Genomic DNA, 13,692 nt, shown 5'->3' on the forward strand with positions numbered 1-13,692 from the left:
CTCGGCGGCCCCAGGCCCCACCGTCCGTCGGGTCCTGCTTCCACTGCCCCTTCCTTCGTCTGCGGCCCCCCGACGCCCCGCTTCCCTCTTGCCCCCGACACCTTGTTCCCCTCCTGCTGCCCTGTCCCCTTTCCCCGCGATGGCTGCCCCTGGTTCCCTGCCCCCCAGCCCTCGCGACCACTGGCGCCCAAACAGTTCACTCCTTCCCGTCACTGACTGGCCGTCCTTTCTCCTTCATGGCCACCGTCACTGCCCCCCGGGTGGTGGCCTCAGTGTCCTTTCCTTCCGGTCACTGGCATCCTGCCCCTTCTCTTGCCTGACACTTAGGCTGCCCCTCTGTCCCTTCTCCACGCGGCTACCGACCCCCTTCTCCCCTCGCCCCCTGAGAGTCCTGTGCTCGCCCCAGCCCCTCCGTGCCCCCGCCCGTGCCCGTCTAAACCATAGCCCAGGGCGGGCCCCTTCCGCCCCGCCAGGGGCGTCCGTCCATAGCCCCCATGGCGCCGCGTCTCAAACGGCAGGGTGGAGCCCGCCCAGCCCTCTGATTGGTCAGTCCCGCTCTCGGCTTGCCCCGCCCCGCTCTGTGATTGGTCAGCCAGCGTTCAAAATTTAGGAACCCCCCCCCCCCCCCCCCCAGCTGGATGCCTAGGCCGCCTGCGAGGGCGGGGGCCTAGCGAAACCAGGCGAAAACGCGTGGTGCACTTTCCTTAACATGGGCATTTGGGATAATAATAATAATAATTGGCATTTGTTAAGCGCTTACTATGTGCAAAGCACTGTTCTAAGCACTGGGGAGGATACAGGGTGATCAGGTTGTCCCACGTGGGGCTCACAGTCTAAATCCCCATTTTACAGATGAGGTAACTGAGGCCCAGAGAAGTTAAGTGCCTTGCCCATATTCATTCAATCGTATTGATTGAGCGCTTACTGTGTGCAGAGCACTGTACTAAGCGCTTGGGAAGTACAAGTTGGCAACGTATAGCGATGGTCCCTACCCAGCAGCGGGTTCACAGTCTAGAAGGGGGAGGTAGACAACAAAACAAAACATACTAACAAAATAAAATAAATGCAATAAATATGCACAAATATATACAGGTAGTCCTAAGCCTAGTCTTTAGGGCCTCATTCATTCATTCAATCGTATTTATTGAGCACTTACTGTGTGCAGAGCACTGTACTAAGCGCTTGGGAAGTGGAAGTTGGCAACATATAGAGACGGTCATTCATTCAATCGTATTTATTGAGCGCTTACGGTGTGCAGAGCACTGTATTTATCGCTTAGGAGAATACAAAAATAAGCAGACACGTAGATAACAGCTCTCCCAATGTTCAAAACTCGCCTAAAATCCTACTCCTTCCAATAAGCCTTCCCCAATTAATTCCCAAGACCTCAAGGTGTATAGATCTCATTAATCAGCTCTAGTATTCATTTGTACCCCTCCTCTGCACTTGTATACAGGGATAATCATTTGTACAGTCAATTATTTACGCTGGCTATTCTGTAAATATCTTTAGGTCTGTGTCCCCCATTGGAGTGTGGACAGAGACCATGTTTTTTCATTGCGTTGTACTTCCCAAGTGCTTTAGTACAATGCATTGGGTGTTCAATAAATACCATTACTGCTACTGCTACTCTAGGTGGGTGGGCAGCTGCAGGGAAGAGGATTCACAAAGAGCCTCATACATGCACCCAAATTAAGGTACGCACGTTGTTAACTAGCGCTCCCCACCAAATACCTTTCTACTATCTCCCTCCCCCTCTCCCCCGGATGTTCCTGTGGTCTACCAACTCCGTTGTATTTTACGCTCCCAAGCGCTCAGTACAGTCCTCTGCCCACAGTAAACGCTCAATAAGTATAAGTATAATAATAGAGACGGTCCCTACCCAACAGTGGGTTCACAGTCTAGAAGGGGGAGACAAAGAAGAAAACATATTAACAAAATAAAATAAATAGAATATGTACAAATAAAATAAATATTCATTCATTCATTCAATCGTATTTATTGAGCGCTTACTGTGTGCAGAGCACTGTACTAAGTGCTTGGGAAGTCAATCAATCAATCGTATTTATTGAGCGCTTACTGTGTGCAGAGCACTGTACTAAGCGCTTGGGAAGTCCAAGTTGGCATCATCAATCATATTTATTGAGCGCTTACTGTGTGTAGAGCACTGCACTGAGCGCTTGGTAAGTACAAGTTGGCAACATATAGAGACAGTCCCTACCCAACAGTGGGCTCACAGTCTAGAAGGGGGAGACAGAGAACCGAACATATTAACAAAATAAAATAAATAGAATAAATATGTACCAATAAAATAGTGTAATAAATCCATACAAACATATATACATATATACAGGTGCTGTGGGGAGGGGAAGGAGGTAAGGTGGGGGGGGATGGGGAGGGGGAGAGGAAGGCCTGGGAAGGCCTCCTGGAGGAGGGGAGCTCTCAGTAGGGCTTTGAAGGGAGGAAGAGGGATCGATCGAAGGAGGGGGCTCAGTCTTTAGACTCAGTCTCCCCCCTTTTAGACTGTGAGCCCACTGTTGGGTAGGGACTGTCTCTACATGTTGCCAATTTGTACTTCCCAAGCGCTTAGTACAGTGCTCTGCACATAGTAAGCGCTCAATAAATACGATTGATGATGATGATGATGAGCCCACTGTTGGGTAGGGACCGTCTCTATATGTTGCCAACTTGTACTTCCCAAGCGCTTAGTACAGTGCTCTGCACACAGTGAGCGCTCAGTAAATACGATTGATTGATTGATCGAAGGGAAGGGCAGGCTGAGGCGGGCCCCTTTAAGACGGTGGGCCCCGTTTCCTCCGCCCCGGAGCCGGAAGTGCTGCCCTCTCGGGGCGGGAGTCGGAAGTGGGGGCGGGTGGGCGGGCGGGTGCGCGCGCACCGTGGGGCTTTGGGACTTGGGCTTCGGATCGGCCCCCCGAGCCGAGGCTGCGGCGTTTCCATGGCGACCCAGGCGGGCCTGGTGGCGAGCCGGGGCCGGCGCTTCAAGTGGGCCATCGAGCTGAGCGGGCCCAGCGGGGGCGGAAGGTCAGCGGGCGGGGGACCGGGCTGGGGGAAGAACGGCTCACAGCTCACTCATCGGGGGCCGGGGGCAGGGAGCCCACCGTTGGGGAGGGACCGGCTCTAGAGGTTGCCAACTTGGACTTCCCAAGCGCTTAGTACAGTGCTCTGCACACAGGAAGCGCTCAATAAATACGATTGAGGACGCTCCTTCCTCCCCAACACACACGAGTCCCATCTCCCCGTCGGGTCCTCGCGGCCCAGGCGGCTGGGATGCTGCCAGCCCAAGCGGAGGCAGGGGCCCGGACAAGGCCCTACTGAGAGCTCACCTCCTCCGGGAGGCCTTCCCACACTGAGCCCCCTCCTTCCTCTCCCCCTCGTCCTCCTCTCCATCCCCCCCGTCCTACCTCCTTCCCTTCCCCACAGCACCTGTATATATGTATCATCATTAATCGTGTTTAATGAGCGCTTACTATGTGCAGAGCGCTGTACTAAGCGCTTGGGAAGTACAAATTGGCAACATATAGAGACAGTCCCTACCCAACAGTGGGCTCACAGTCTAAAAGGGGGAGACAGAGAACAAAACAAAACATACTAACAAAATAAAATATGTATATATGTTTGTACATCGTCCCCCTCTCCATCCCCCCCCGTCTTACCTCCTTCCCTTCCTCACAACACCTGTATATATGTTTGTACATATTTGTTACTCTATTTTTTTATTTTACCTGAATATCTATTCTATTTATTTTATTTTGTTAATATGTTTGGTTTTGTTCTCTGTCTCCCCCTTCTAGACTGTGAGCCCACTGTTGGGTAGGGACTGTCTCGATATGTTGCCAACTTGTACTTCCCAAGCGCTTAGTACAGTGCTCTGCACACAGTAAGCGCTCAATAAATATGATTGATTGATTGATTACTTCCTTCCCTTCCCCACAGCACCTGTATATATGTATATATGTCCGTACATACTTATTACTCTATTTTGCTTGTACATACCTATTCTATTTATTTTATTTTGTTAATATGTTTGGTTTTCTTATCTGTCTCCCCCTTCTAGACTGTGAGCCCACTGTTGGGTAGGGACTGTCTCTATATGTTGCCAACTTGTACTTCCCAAGCGCTTAGTACAGTGCTCTGCACACAGTAAGCACTCAATAAATACGGTTGATTGATTGATTGGGTGTCAGTGACTCCCGGGGGTGGGTGGCGGAGAGGTGTGGGTCACCTCAGCCCCATCCCCGGCCCTCGCACCTGTCCACTTCCCCAAGGGGTCGCAGTGACCGAGGCAGCGGCCAGGGAGACTGCCTGTATCCCGTGGGCTACCTGGACAAGCAGGTGCCAGACACCAGCGTGCAGGAGACGGACCGCATCCTGGTGGAGAAGGTACAACGCCGGGGGGATGGAGGGGAGGACGGAGGGACCCCCAGGCGGTCCGGCTCCCGCCTCCACCGCCCCGCGAAGCCTGTGAACAGTGACACCCCCCGAGAGCAGAAGTAATGTGGAGCGGGGGCCCAAGGGTCAGCAAATTGAGAGGATGGAGTTGTCTTGGGCTCGAGAGATGGCGATCAAGACGGCGGTGACGGAGGGGGTGGCATCCTGATAACTGCCATCTTCTTCTAGCGCTGCTGGGACATTGCCCTGGGACCCCTCAAACAGATCCCCATGAACCTGTTCATCATGTACATGGCCGGCAACACCATCTCCATCTTCCCCACCATGATGGTGTGCATGATGGCTTGGAGGCCCATCCAGGCCCTCATGGCCATCTCTGCCAGTGCGTATGCCGGGGAGCCTGGGGAGGAGGAGGGAGGGAGGGAAGCGGGAGAGGCAGAGCGGAATAACCGAGGCTGGCCCGACAGTGCCTGCCTACCTACCATGTGGGGCTGGGCCAGGGTGGTAGAGAGCCAGTCTTGATCGGCATTTATGGCCGTTTCAGGCTGGGGGTGGGTGGGTGGCACAGACAGGTGGGGGCTGCTTCCATGGGACCCTAGCAGTTCAGTGCCTGCCTGGTCTCATGTGAGTTGGGCCCCAAGCCCCTCCCTTCTCCCTCCCCCAGCATCCCAGGTGGCCCCCAGTCCTTCCCCTGCAGGGAGCCCACCCCAATTGACTCGCGTCCCCCTGCCGCTTCTTTCCGTCAGCATTCAAGATGTTGGAGAGTTCGAGCCAGAAGTTGCTCCAGGGCTTGGTCTACCTCATTGGCAACCTCCTGGGCCTGGCCCTGGCCGTCTACAAGTGCCAGTCCATGGGCCTGCTGCCCACTCATGCTTCTGACTGGCTGGCCTTCATCGAGCCCCCCGAGGTGAGGCTGCTGTCTGCAGGGAGCGGGCTGGGCGGGAGGGGATGGGACCTCCTTTGTCCCCCAGGTGGTTTCACCCCCCCCTCTCCTTTTCTCTTGGGACAGAGAATGGAGCTCAGCGGCGGGGGATTGCTCCTGTGAGCTGGGACCAGGAGCCACCCTTCCCATCCTGCCGTTTCCTGGCCCAGGAAGACCCTCGCTGCCCACCCCAGAAACAGCCGCAGCCCCGGGCTAAAAATAATGTAGAAAACTTTATGTTTCCAGTAAAGCAACAAACAAGCTTCAGACTGTGTACAGTGGGCGGCCCTGCCCGCTCCCCTCAATAAATTAAACTGCTTGGCCTGGGTCCTGGAAAGGAGGAGGAGAAAGACTGGGCTTCGGGAAGGAGGCGGCAGGGCACGAGCACCGTTGAGGGGCCTGCAGGAAGCCAAGACTCCTCTTGGCCTCAGAGCCCAGCCACCGATGACACTGAACAAACATGAGCTGAGTGTGGTCTCTGCCAGCCGGCCAGAAACCTTCCTTGCTGTGGCCTACTCACAGCCCTTCCCCTAAAGTGCTTCCTCCCTTCAATTTGCCTATTGCTCTGTTTTGAAGTGATGAGAGTAAATTCAAGACGAGACACTTCACACCCATACACACACACACACACGACAAGCAGCACGCCGACAGAGGGAAGGAGCCCTTCTCTGTTCCCCATTTCATATCTGGGGAGCAGGGAATCTCCCAGGCCCCATGCCTCTGACTCACCAGGCCCAGGCAAGCCCAGCAGCAGTCGGACAGGACTCGGGCTCCTAGCACAGGGGAGGGAGCAGTGATGGGGAAGGATTGGGAGGAGTTCCAAACATCACTGTGTTGGGCTCCATCCACTCTACAAAGAAGTGAGGTGCAGTCCCGGCCCAGTCTGCTCCTCTTCAGGTCTACGGGGTCAGCTGCACCCCAGTCAACGACATATCAGCCAGCTAGGCTGGAAGCAAAGTCTCTAAGCCTTTGCTTCGCCTACCCCTTCCTTGCTGCAGGTGGGGAGGCTCAGGCTTGGCCTGGGGAACAGGAGCCCTGGGCTCTCTGCTCCTTGCGTGGTGGGGAGGGGTGTTGACCAATTCCCAAATAAGAACTCAACATTTGTCTTTATTTCCATGGCCAATGGCCCAGGGAATGACACCTGGTTGATCCAGGGACATGGGGAGTAGCCTGGGGACTTGGCTCTGAGTAAGGGACTGGGATAGACAATGTGAACTGACCCCAGCCTGAGGGACTCCCACAGGCCCCTGGACTTGACCTAGTTTGGAAATCGGGAGGGGCTCATATAGGTCTGAGGCCAGTGCATCCATCTTCCTGCTCAAGACCTTAGCTTGGGGTGGGGTCTACTCCTCCACAGGACTTGAGTCAAACCCTTGAATGGGACCTGCCACGTGGACCAGCGCAATGAGCATCTAGGAGGGGGAGGGTGGGACAGGACTGGTGAGAAACAACCCTCTCGCGCGCGCGCGCACACAGGCACACACACAGACACATGTAACAGGTAATACACGCTAACCTAGTTGCCACTAGCTCCCGGCCAGGGGACAAGGAGGGAAGAAAAGGTGCAGCCGCCTCATTGGAAGGAGCTGGAGGTGAGGGAAGGGGCCACCATTAAGGCGCAGCAGGAACTGGTCCCGGCCCAGGGCGCCACCTGAGGTGAGCGGCTCAGCAGTAGGGCACATTTGCTTCCGCTGTGGCTTCTCAGCCCAGACAAGCCCTCGCTGGCTCCTTCCTTATGGGCCAGGCTGGTGGACTGGCACCAAAGACACAGTGTAGAAGCAAGGGCTTGTGGGATCCATCCCTGAGGGCTGCAGGGCCAGAAAGGGGGCTTTGCTTTGGTTCTCGACCACTCCCCTCCCCGCTGCGCTCCCTCTGCCCCAGTCCCCTCCCAGCCGGGCACCCCCCAGGCCTGAGCACCCGCCGAAGGCTCATTCCCCTCCTGAGGTGGTGGGTCCGGGCGGGGAGGGGGTTGCGGGAGCGGGGCTGTCCCCGGCCCCTCCCTGGCTCCAGCAGAGGCAGCTCGGTCCGAGGGGGCCGTGCCAGGCCCTGCTGGGAGGGGAAGGGAGCCGAGGTATGTGCCGGTGGTGGGAGCTGGCACGGAGGATGGGTGGGCGCAGGGGGTGCAGTCGTCTAGGAGTAGATGGTGATCACTTCACTGCCCCCGCCCCTCACCAGTAGGACTCGCTCCAGCCCCTCAGTCAACACCTCCAGGAACTCCATATCTAGTGTGGTAGGGTCAAGGAGCAGGCTGGGGAAGGCCGTGTCCTACTCCCACAGCCAGTCCTAGTTGGAGCCAGGCGCAGGTGGGGCTGCAGGACTGGCCCACCAGTGGTGCCAACTCCCCCGAGGGTGCTGCTGGCAAGGGCATCCCCCAGCCTTGTCCCCTGCCCCGGCTCCCCCCAGAGAAAAGGGATTCAGGGCCTCTGGCCTCTGTTGCCTGGGGGTGGACCCTGAGGGGCTCTGACCGGCCAGGGCTGAGGTCCTCGGCAAAGGATACAGTTCTCATCTCCTTCGGGGTTCCGGGGGGGGCCTGGCATGTTCAGCAGGACCAGCTTGGCATCATGGGACTTGTTGACGATCACCTCGTTGAGCTTAACAGCTGTATGCATGCGCCGCACATTGGACTGGTCCCTGCCAGGGAGTAGAGGAGGGGAGAGGTCCTATCCCGACCTCTCGTTCCCACCCCTCTCCCCACACTGCCTGACTGAAACACCCTCTCCCTTCACATCTGCCAGTCCAGTGATAACCCAGCGCTTAGAACAGTGCTTGACCCACAGTAAGTGCTTAAATACCATCAAGTAATTATTATTACCACCGCTCTACCGATTTTCAAAGCCCTCCTGAGCTCCTGTTTCCTCCAGGAGTCCTTCCTTGACTACCTTCTACCTCCCCTAAGCACTTGGGGACTCTCAGCACCTACACCCATGTCTTTAAACACTATTGCTTCCTTCTGTCTAAAACGTGTCTCCCCTGCCAAGTCGGAAGCTCTTCTTGGGCAGGGATTGTGTCTCCTAACTCTACTGGCTCGCCCAAGTGCTCAGTCAAACGCTCTGCCCACGGCAGGCATCTGGCTAACACTAGGGGTTGATGAACTGGGGGTCCCAGAGGAGGGGTGTGAGAAGATGGATCCCAGGTAGGTGGACTGGAAGAAAGCTGCTCCTAAGCCCTTCCCCCATGGAGAAGGGCTGTACTGGGGTCGGTTGGGCGGAGTCAGGTGGGGGACACTCACGGCCTCATGTTGAGCAGGTCCTGGAAGCCCTCCAGGGTCTTGGGACGGTGGCCGCGGGCCGCCATGTACTTGTCCTTGGTCCAGGTCATGTGCACCTTCTCCTGGTAGGTCTCTGTCTCCTCGTCCTCGTCAGAGCCGATGCTGGTCAGGCGCAGCATGGAGTTCCGGTCCTTCACCAGCTGGGCCTGGGGGGCGGCCAACACCCCACCCCCCACCTCCGGTTTTTCTTCCTGCTGTCACGGCCCTTTCCCACCCAGCCCGGGGGGAGACGCCCCCCTCAGGGTCTGTCCCGGGGCCCCACGGTCTCACCTCCCGCTCCCGCTCCGTTTTGGAGAGCCGCATGTGCCGCAGCATCTGAGACCTCTGCTCCATCATCAGCGTGCGCTCGTACGTGTAAGCCGAGATGTCGCTGTCGTGCTGCCGGGACGTGACCCCTGGTCAGCGGAAGGACCTGGGCTGGGCCCCTCCACTTCTCAGCCACACCCAGCCCGACCATTCCCCCAACACAAGGACCATCCCGCTGGTGGCTACCCCAGCCCAGGAATCTCCCTTACTCCACCCACCCAGCCCAGTGATCCCTACTGTGTCCAGAGAGCAGGAACCCACAGCTCCACGAATAAGGCACTGGGCAGCTGGAACAATCTCAATCTCGGCCTGGCCTGCTCTGCCCCTGGCCCTGCTCCTGCACCTCACCCCGGCCCCCAGCCTGTCACACAACTCTCTCTCCCCTGCCCAGCAGGGTGAAAGCGGGCCCCTTCTCGCTGTCAGGCTCCACCACGAAGTGAGTGCAGCCAATGACGGCTCCAGCCCCCTGGGAGAAGCGGCCGAGGCCCAAAGGCTAGAGGGGGAGCCAGGGAATTGAGCCACAGTTCCCAGGAGTTAGTCAGAAATGAGACATCGACAGCCTCCAAGAACTCCCCTCCCCCGCAGAGCCAGGCCTCTCACCATCTCCACCACCTCCACTTCTGCTTCAATGCGTAAGTGGTATAGGAAGGTGGCCAGGTCCTTCTTCATCTGAATGCTGTTGTCCTCCAGCTGTGCCACTGTGAAGATGCGGATGCCACACTTCCGCCACACCTGACATCAACACACACACACACCCACAATTAGGAAGACCAAAACACCGAAGAACGGCCTTGCCCGGCCTAGGCCATCTGCCAGGACCCAGCTCTCGCCTCCCACAACTGGAGCCACAGTAAGTCACAGCCTCGGGGACCCAAGCTCTTGGATCGACCGAGGACGAGGTGCTCAAGGAGCCACACTTCCCAGGTGGCAGGCTCTGCCCCCGGCCAATCCATACCCCCTGTGAAGCACCCTGCCTTCGAGGTAGCCAACTCTCAGCATGCCCCATCTGCCCAGAGTCGTCGGATTGTTATGAAGCCTTCCAGGATCCTTGAACCCCCACCCCTTGGTCCAGAGGGAGGAAGTGGCAAGACGGCCTCATTCCCCTGATGGGGATACTGAGGCCTAGGGCGGTGAGAGGGCTGTGGTGGACGCTGAGGGAGGCACCAGGGGTTCAGCCACTGGACGCAGTGGGCACGAGGCACCTTGTGCTGTTTGAGCAAGAACGGCAGCAACATGAGCATGCCCCCGTCGTGCACGATCCACCACACATCCACGTTGCCCTCGACGAAGGGCTCCACATTGCTGGGGAAGAAGGAGACGTTCTTGGCCACCAGCAGGGCGAGGTGGGCTGCTGTCGTCACCCGTACTGTGCCTATGGAGCGGGGAAGGGAGAGACAGGGGGCTGAGGGCCCGCACAGGATTGGCCCTGGGCTTCCCCCTGAGCCCACCCCACCCCATCCCACCTCAGCGTTCTGCAGAGTAAGTCCCTGTAGCATTTGCCAAGCCTTTTTTTTTACTATAGGCCAAGCACTGTATTAAGGACTGAGGTAGACAGGACATGGTCCCTACCCTCCATAGGATTCTCAGTCTAAGTACAAAGAGGAACAGGTATTGAATCCCTACAGATTAAAGATGAGGAAACTGAGGCAGAAAGAGATTAAGTGTTTTGCCCACGGTCACATAGCAGGCAGGTGGCAGAGCCAGGATCAGAAGCCAGATCTTTAACTTCCAGTCCTGTGCTCTTTCCATCAGGCCACACTGCTTCTCACCCTGCTTCCAAATCCCTTCCTGGAGAGGGAGGGAAGGAGGTGAAGGAGAAGAGGAGAGGGACAAGGGAGACTGGGAAGGTGGACAGGAAGGAACAAGAGGTGCAGGTAGAAAGGCAAGAATTCAGTCCTCCCCTGTGGCCCTGTTACATAATCACCATCCAATTCCTCTTAAGGGACAACCCGGCTCCCCGCTGCCTCAGCAGCCCTGGGCTCCCCAATTCAGGGACTGGATGGCAGAAGGGCACCATGCCCACAACCCTTCCTGGAACCCAAGGGAGGTCAAGGATGCCCCATACCGATGAAGGTCTTCCAGGCGCGGGCATCCTCGCTCTGGCGCCAGCCATTGGGCCAACCCATGACCACGGTATTGTGCTTCATGCCCCCAAGGCCGCACGACTGGATGAGGTGGGAAATGCCCTCCCGCAGTTTGGCTGCCACCACGAGCTGGCAAAAACCCTTCACCTTCTCAGCCTCCATCAGGTGTTTGATTGTCTGGAAGAAGCACAGGTCACTGGAATGGCCCCATCGCTCCAACTGTCCCCTGCCCACAATCCCTCATCCCTGCCCCCTTCCCTGTCCCGTCTCCAATGTACACAGGGCTTTGAAACCTGAAGTCGGACTCTGGTGCCCCCATTTTCCCTTGAGCCACAGGTCATTCCTGGGTGAGGCAGTGCCCAGCCGCCCAGGCCTCAGGACTGCAAGCACCGCTCATTCCTACCCCCACAGCCCTGTCTCCCCTGACCCTCACTGTCCCTCCCACACCTGCTCAGCAGCCAGGGCCTCGCCGTAGTTCTCCAGGAAATTCCCCACCAGGACGGAGCCCACAATGGTGAGGCCTTTGCCGGCTTTCAGCTGGGATGCGAAGGTCAGCAGGCGAGGGTGCTTGACATGTAAGTCTTCATCCAGTTTCAACATCACCAGCAGCTGGGGCCTGGACACAGTAGCATGGGTCAGCTTGCTGTGAGTAAAGCCCCGGGGCCAGGGTGGCCAGAAAAACTGCAGTGGGCCCCCTCCAACCGTCCCCACCACCCCCTCTACTCCGAACCACCACCCCTCCCTACCAACAGCTCAGGAATCAGCAGGAGCCCAGGATGGAAGTGGAGTCATCCCGAACCTTCCAGCCTGGCCCACAGTCCGATCAGCGCAGCAAAGGGAATCAGATCAGGGAAGAAGCCGGGTCACAGATTGCCTTGTTGCCCAGGGGAAAGAGTGCAGGGCTGGGAGGCGGGAGACAGGTTCGGATCCCAGCTCTGTCCCGGCCCGCTGTGTCACTGGAGCCAAATCACATAAACTCTCTGGACCTCGGTGTTCTCCTCTGTCTGATGGAAATCAAATCCCTTGGTCTCCCTCTCTCTAGGACCATGAGCCCAGCCATGGAACGGCGACCATGTTTGCTGTCATGAGCCTGCATCTTCTAGACTGTGAGCCCACTGTTGGGTAGGGACCATCTCTATATGTTGCCAACTTGTACTTCCCAAGGGCTTAGTACAGTGCTCTGCACACAGTAAGCGCTCAATAAATACGATTGACTGATTGATCTACTCTGGTGCTGGGTACAAAGCGTCTAGTAAATGCCATGTTGACACTGATGTAGACAACGGTGACAACACTAACACTGACATTGAGGATGCTGGGCGGGAGGCCTGGGAGGAGGGGCAGGGGCAGCAGCTCCTTGAAGATTCAATTTGGTCCCAACCCAATCTCCCTCTCTCCTCACCTCCAGTTCTTGGTGTGCGGGGGCCCCTCCTCCAGTCGCAGCAGGGCGAAGCGGGCCGCACTCAGGGAGAGCCCTCGGATCCCATCACCCCATTCCTTCTCAGCTCTGTTGCGGGGTGGAGGGAGGGAAGGAGGAAGGGATGAAAAAGCAAGGGTTCACTTAGCCCCAGTCCCGGAGCTCCCTCTCCCTGCCATCGGCCTGGTGCCAACACGTAAGCCCCCAGCAGTGCCAGGCATCTGGGAGGCAGGAGCAGCACCCCCAGCCCTTCTATGCAGCCCACCCGCGTTTCAGACCCCAGTGGCATGTGGCAGGACTGGAGAACGGTCCCCACAGCGGGGCAGCCTCGGGGGATGGCAGTCACGTACAGCCACAGGGCAGACTGCTTGGAGAAGCAGCGTGGCTCAGTGGAAAGAGCACGGGCTTTGGAGTCAGAGGTCAGGAGGTTCAAATCCCGGCTCCACCAATTGTCAGCTGTGTGACTTTGGGCAAGTCACTTAACTTCTCTGTGCCTCAGTCACCTCATCTGTAAAATGGGTATTAAGACCATGAGCCTCCCGTGGGACAACCTGATCACCTTGTACCCTCCCCAGCGCTTAGAACAGTGTTTTGCACATAGTAAGCACCTAATAAATGCCATTATTATTATTATTATTTTTATTAATCAGGTCTGGGGCTGGGAGAGAACTCAGGACAGCAGGGATGGGCTGGAGATGGGAAGGGGAGGGGGTTGGGGTCCCCCACAGAGACCACTGAGTCTGAGTGGCCCCAGAGGGAGGAGGGGCAGCGTCAGCACCGCAGCTAGGACTACTCACCCTTGGTACTCGATGTACTTGTAGATCATGCCAGCGATCACCATGGCCACGATGGCATAGTACCATGAGGAAATGAACATCAGGGCCACGCAGATGCTCATGCCCATGAAAGACAGGGCCCTAGGGGAGGAACCAACACCATCATCTTCCCGAGTGGCTCTCGGGTGACCCATGCTGGCATTTAACCACCATCTAAAATCATGTGGGTGGGAGGTGCCCCAGGGCAGGGCATGGGGGAAGGGCCAGGTCAGCACTCTGCAATCCTCAGGAGGAGCTGGACTACCTCTGAGGCCTGGGCACCCCAAGATGAGCTTGGATCAGGTCAGAGCTCTGGGCAGAGAAGAGGTGAAACAGCATGGCCTAGTGGAAACAGCATGCGTCTGGGAGTCAGGGGACCTGGATTCTAATCCTGATCTGCCAACTGTTTGCTATGTGACTTTGGGCAAGTCACAGAACTTCTCTGTGCCTCAGTTACCTCATCTGTAAAT

At 57.1% G+C, this 13,692-nt stretch overlaps 2 protein-coding genes across 7 annotated transcripts in view; one reads left to right on the top strand and one right to left on the bottom strand.

Moving 5' to 3' along the window:
- The first annotated feature begins 2,904 nt into the window (after positions 1-2,904).
- On the top strand, positions 2,905-5,599 carry EMC4 (ER membrane protein complex subunit 4). The gene is made up of 5 exons (XM_038740938.1): positions 2,905-3,042; positions 4,287-4,401; positions 4,639-4,792; positions 5,157-5,317; positions 5,420-5,599. Exons 1-5 carry the CDS (start codon positions 2,957-2,959, stop codon positions 5,453-5,455), a joined length of 552 nt encoding a protein of 183 aa, XP_038596866.1. The 5' UTR covers positions 2,905-2,956; the 3' UTR covers positions 5,456-5,599.
- SLC12A6 (solute carrier family 12 member 6) overlaps positions 5,547-13,692 on the bottom strand; it is a 41,444-nt gene continuing 33,298 nt past the window's right edge. For 3 of the 6 annotated variants that reach the window (XM_038740934.1, XM_038740931.1, XM_038740936.1), the window contains 10 exons: positions 13,205-13,324; positions 12,393-12,497; positions 11,438-11,606; positions 10,972-11,167; positions 10,109-10,278; positions 9,507-9,638; positions 8,871-8,978; positions 8,562-8,776; positions 7,830-7,963; positions 5,547-7,554 (listed from right to left, as the gene is read on the bottom strand). In XM_038740934.1, coding sequence (XP_038596862.1) covers positions 7,463-7,554; positions 7,830-7,963; positions 8,562-8,776; positions 8,871-8,978; positions 9,507-9,638; positions 10,109-10,278; positions 10,972-11,167; positions 11,438-11,606; positions 12,393-12,497; positions 13,205-13,324 — 1,441 coding nt within the window. In that variant the 3' untranslated portion in view covers positions 5,547-7,462. The remainder of the gene's footprint in view (positions 7,555-7,829; positions 7,964-8,561; positions 8,777-8,870; positions 8,979-9,506; positions 9,639-10,108; positions 10,279-10,971; positions 11,168-11,437; positions 11,607-12,392; positions 12,498-13,204; positions 13,325-13,692) is intronic. The other 3 variants (XM_038740933.1, XM_038740937.1, XM_038740932.1) reach the window with 2 other exon arrangements.

This window comes from Tachyglossus aculeatus, assembly GCF_015852505.1.
Source record: "Tachyglossus aculeatus isolate mTacAcu1 chromosome 12 unlocalized genomic scaffold, mTacAcu1.pri SUPER_6_unloc_1, whole genome shotgun sequence".
Taxonomy (NCBI): Eukaryota; Metazoa; Chordata; class Mammalia; order Monotremata; family Tachyglossidae; genus Tachyglossus; species Tachyglossus aculeatus.

Bases quoted from the DNA above. Each gene is read 5' to 3' on its own strand.
- EMC4 (XM_038740938.1), top strand. From the start codon at position 2,957: ATGGCGACCCAGGCGGGCCTGGTGGCGAGCCGGGGCCGGCGCTTCAAG. The intron at 3,043-4,286 runs GTCAGCGGGCGG...CACTTCCCCAAG, and splicing joins GGGCCCAGCGGGGGCGGAAG to GGGTCGCAGTGACCGAGGCA. The intron at 4,793-5,156 runs GTGCGTATGCCG...TCTTTCCGTCAG, and splicing joins CCTCATGGCCATCTCTGCCA to CATTCAAGATGTTGGAGAGT.